This window comes from Cajanus cajan, chromosome 10 (assembly GCF_000230855.2).
Source record: "Cajanus cajan strain Asha chromosome 10, NIPB_CcT2T_4, whole genome shotgun sequence".
Lineage (NCBI taxonomy): Eukaryota > Viridiplantae > Streptophyta > Magnoliopsida > Fabales > Fabaceae > Cajanus > Cajanus cajan.
Window position 1 is genome coordinate 39,582,561 of NC_138526.1, and position 4,759 is coordinate 39,587,319.

Sequence of the window (4,759 nt, forward strand, 5' to 3'; positions counted from 1 at the left end):
TAAACAACTTAAAATACATAAATTTTATTGGTCCAATCAAAACTAGAAAATTAATCAAATTATATCCAACATAATTTTATACCATGCTTAACACATGTTGGTAATTTCATCAACATCACTTTTGTAAGAAAATAAGACGAGAGAGTGTACTTTTAGGGTTATATAATACAAGAATAATTAAGATATTTAAGAAATATTATTAAACGGGTACCCGCGGGTATGAATATCATCATACCCGCCCCCGCCCGATTTATAAACGGGTAAAAAATTATCCGTCTCCATTATCCACGGGTACCCAATTAGCCTATCCATTTATTATCCGTAACGGATTTTACCTGCAAATACTCGCGGGTGCGGGTATTTTTGCCATCCCTAAATCCAACCTATCTAGCAGACATTATGCTAACTGACATGTCATTGTTTGTGTATTGTTTATAACTGTTTGATGAAGAACTGTCACCAACCAGATTTGTACTTGTAAAGAATCCAGGCAAGTTTGGCTGTGGCAGTGCAGATTCACTGCTCAGCATCAGAACCACAGATGACATGTTTGGCCTGTCATCAGGGCTTAGTTGCACACAAAGTAGTGCCACATGAATTGATCTTAGAGCTGCAGTTAAATTGAGTGAGTCTCTTATTGTTGAATCAACTATTCCATAGCAATTTCCTTCAGTAAATAGTTTCCATGCCTGCATATTTTCCAAACCATTTGGTTAACAGCAGAAGCATATCAAAAGTGGTTAGAATTCAAGTTCATTCTTACATGTGCCAGAAGATTATCTTGATGACAGAATCCCTTATTTCTCTTCCCACTCATTATCTCCAATATCAACACACCAAAGCTGAAAACATCTGACTTTGTTGAATAAGCTCCATCGATTATATACTCTGGCGGCAGATAGCCACTGCACATCAAATGCACCAAAATAATTTTAAGACAAAGCCAAGTCATCATAGAGTCTATTTGAATGTAAGTCAAAAGTGCTTTTGAGAACTTCTCTGTTAGAAAAATCATTTTATTTTTTATGGAGAAGTTCTCAAAAGCTCTTCTAAACTTGTATCTAAACATGCTCATATTCATACTATAGAGGTAACAATAGACACTTACTAGGTTCCAACTACATGCTTTGTGGTTGCTTCAATTTCATTTCCTCCAAAGCTTCTAGCTAGTCCGAAGTCTGAGATTTTCGGGTTCATTTCACTGTCTAACAAAACATTCCCGGCTTTGAGATCTCTATGAACTATTCTATGCCTTGAATCTTGATGAAGATAAAGAAGACCACGAGCAATTCCATTGATAATGAGCAAGCGCCTCGGCAAATCTAGTAACATGCTCTTCTTTTCATCTGTTCAAAAGGTGGCCAAGTTGGACTATTTTTCTGTTAAGTTTTCTAAAGTTTGAACCATGATACAAAGAGTATGAATCCAAATAAGCCATATTAAATCACAGATTTTGATGTGTCCTAGCACTAAATCAGGATACAAATTCATTAAATGAGATATGAGACCTACAAATTTGTGATTTTTAATAAATTTTGACGGATAATAGTGTATTAGAGAGAGTATTGCTAAGTGCTAACACTATATTTATCGTCCTTCCTCATGCCACGAATAACTGGATATAGGAAAATTCATTGGCATTTCTAGCATGATTTCTTTGATGTATAAGTCTAGTTGCAATAATTTGCAAACTAATATCCCATCCAACAACAAATGATAGTATAACCCAAATGAATTAAACTATGAATACGAAGGAAACAAACCAAATATGAAGGAATCCAAGCTTTTGTTGGGCATAAATTCATAAACAAGCAATCCTTCTCCTGCTTGAATGCAGTACCCTAGTAGCCTCACTAAATTCCTGTGCTGAAGTTTTGCAATATGCATAACTTCATTTCTGAACTCTTGAAGACCCTGTCTTGAATTCTTTGAGAGCCTCTTGACAGCTATTTCTCCTCCATCGTCCAGGATGCCCTGAAGGTCAACGAATTATGCATCGAAAAGGCTTCATTTACTAAAATATGATAGAGGTAAATTTATTGAAATTTCATCATTCAGTACACTGTTCCAAGCTTGAATAATTTTTTCCTTTAGTTAGAATGAAGAATTGAGGAAAAGTTTTTTAGGAGCTCAATGACTTGACATATGAAATATGATGAATTAAAATTTGACAAGCTGCGGATAGATAACAGAAAAATGTTTTGAGAACAAGAAATAAAGTCAAAATAAGGTAACGATTTTTTTTTTCTAATAAGAAAACGAAAAAAGAAAATATTTTCTGAAAACAAATAGTCCCTTAATTTCGTCCAGAAAACTATTGGTTGTAAGACCTGTCTGGTATAATTAGCATTTCTAACCATTATTTGACCATATAGTGGTAAGATTTATTGAACACAACACAATATAAAATTTATTAAATGTCAAGCATTCTAGGCTCATGGCGACATTTAATTATCATTTCATTACCTTATAAACTGATCCAAAACCACCTTCCCCTAGTTTGTTGTCAGCTGAAAAGTTATTGGTTGCAGATATAATTGTAGACAACTCAAACATGGGTAACTCTAGATCTTCCTTTTCGTCCTCATTTATTACATTTTCATCTTTTTCTTGATCACCTTTCAATTTCATCTTTCCTGCAATGCAGTAATTGGTGTGTGTAAAGAAAAATATATTATGCAAAAAGTAAACATGCCTGCACTGACCGAGAGCAATCTTTATCGCAGATAGAGGTAATCCTAATTTGTGGAATAAACAGCCTAAGTTTGCAGTAAATATAATATAGAAGCATAATTTAAACTCATAAGTAAGAACTACTTAACTGCCTTTCTGCTGTGTCTTCCACCTTCTATAAATCCTGAAGGTTAAGAATAGGATTAAAATTCCAATAAACAATACACAACTTATGAAAACAATTTCTTGTTTCAGGATGTTTGATTTGTGTGGCTGCTTTCTTTCAATAGCTTCTGCGAGAAAATAGATGTTCGTAAACAGTCGCATAACAAAAGAAACAAACAAGAAGCAAAAGAAAGAAAACTTGCAGATTTAGAAACAATCGCATACCTATTTCTGTCCTAGCCATCCTTATGTATATATCTTCATCAACTTCAGTCAATTCTCTCATGTCAAACAGATCATTGAACCAAAGTAAACACCCACTTGGCCCTTTACTCACATCCAAGGCTGCATACGCTGTACATGAGCAATTCTTCGTGCACAATATCCTGCAATCCTCAAGGCTAATGTTTCTATTAAACCAGGATCTCTCTGTGTCTGGTAATTTCAACCCTGAAAATTTCACAAACCCATCTCCATGACAACTCAGTGAAGTTCTCCTCACACAACTACTATAAATATCTTTAGTTCTGGGAACAAATCCATCCAAGCAACTACATGGAGGGATGTTGGTTATATTACAGATAGCATTGGCTCCACATTTGTCATAGTTATCACAGTCATCCACAGGAAGTTGTGCATGCAAGCTCCATTTATTTTCTTCATTATTCCAATAACTACCCTTGATATATCCATCTGTTGTTAACACCATTCTATGAATAACTGACCTCATGCTATGCTCAAATCTGAAATACAACTCTTCCCCATCAGAAATAAAACTAAATCTAGTAACATCATTTTGTTTCAATTGAGGTACCCCACTAAACTGAACACCATTCCATGATCCAAAACGGTACCTTTTGACACTGCCTTCTCTTAAAACAATTTGTGGATATCCACTAATATCAATTTGATATCTATATTTACCTTGAGATGGATCATCAGAGCTATTCCATGATGACATGTAACGGTTCAAGCCCGTGATTAAATTTCTTCCAAACTTCTGTCCTGGCAAGATTGTGTCCACTGGATAATCAAAACTTTGCCACAGTAAATCTTTACCATCCTGCACAATGAGATTTCCAGAATCCAAAAGCTTTGCAACTGGATACTGTGCTGACCTTGTTGTGTTGGAAGACCAGATGACACTCTTGTTTTGGTTGAGAAGGACTAGAACTCCAGTTTCATTGAGCTTCAAAACCCCTGATGAATCATTGAGAGGGTTGTTTCTGTTGGCAACCCATACTACTGTCTGTGTAGGGATCTTATTATACCAAATGCCAACATAACGGTTCTTGGAATTGCCTGGACTGAAGAATCCAAGTGCAAAGGTTTCTCCAGCTGAAACTAAGATCTGGCCATCACTGATAGGTTGCACTGTATTAATAGCTTCTCTCACAGTGGCAGCTGCTACATTACTCAGCAAGGCAAGGAAGAACAGAAGCAAGGTAAATCCTTCCATTCTGTTGCTTATTCTTCTTGAATTTATATATATGTTCAGTTGCTGCAATCATTTGAGTTCAAATACAGTGTTGGAAAATCAACAAACTGAGGTACAAAATCTGAAGAACTCTGTCTCTTTTGAGTTTGTGGATGAGACAGGTGCACTCCATAAATTTAAAGTTGGTCCACACAGATAGCAAGCTGGCATTCTTAGTAGAGAAAGCAGCTCATACGTGTTCCACTAGATGTGAAGAAAAGAGTGGTAGTGGTAGGTATCAATTTATGTCTACATTTCATACATAAAGTTGAGGCACATGCATGCCGATTCTTTAATTAATGAATAGAGACGTTGTGTGAAACGAAGAAAAACTTGAAAATGGTTGCGGCCATTAATAAGGAAATCATCATGATATGAATCATCATTCCAGTTAACCTTGATAATTTTTCTTTAAGCTTGATATTGGGATATGAAATATAACAT

At 35.5% G+C, this 4,759-nt stretch overlaps 1 protein-coding gene across 1 annotated transcript; it reads right to left on the reverse strand.

Annotated features, from left to right (window-relative positions):
* On the reverse strand, positions 1 to 4,480 carry LOC109806525 (G-type lectin S-receptor-like serine/threonine-protein kinase At4g27290). The gene is made up of 7 exons (XM_020368959.3): positions 3,064 to 4,480; positions 2,823 to 2,966; positions 2,467 to 2,636; positions 1,764 to 1,974; positions 1,109 to 1,346; positions 764 to 905; positions 1 to 689 (listed from the first exon to the last, which is right to left on the reverse strand). The coding sequence occupies exons 1-7, from the start codon at positions 4,295 to 4,297 to the stop codon at positions 384 to 386; spliced, it is 2,445 nt and encodes an 814-aa protein (XP_020224548.1). The 5' UTR covers positions 4,298 to 4,480; the 3' UTR covers positions 1 to 383.
* Between the last annotated feature and the right edge of the window lie 279 nt (positions 4,481 to 4,759).

What these genes read in the sequence shown, in the direction of transcription:
- LOC109806525 (XM_020368959.3), bottom strand. Translation starts at nt 4,297, where the DNA reads ATGGAAGGATTTACCTTGCTTCTGTTCTTCCTTGCCTTGCTGAGTAAT. An exon ending in AAGCATGTAGTTGGAACCTA is followed by an intron (nt 906 to 1,108) that starts GTAAGTGTCTAT and finishes TTTGATGTGCAG; the next exon opens with TGGCTATCTGCCGCCAGAGT. An exon ending in AAGATAATCTTCTGGCACAT is followed by an intron (nt 690 to 763) that starts GTAAGAATGAAC and finishes GAAAATATGCAG; the next exon opens with GCATGGAAACTATTTACTGA.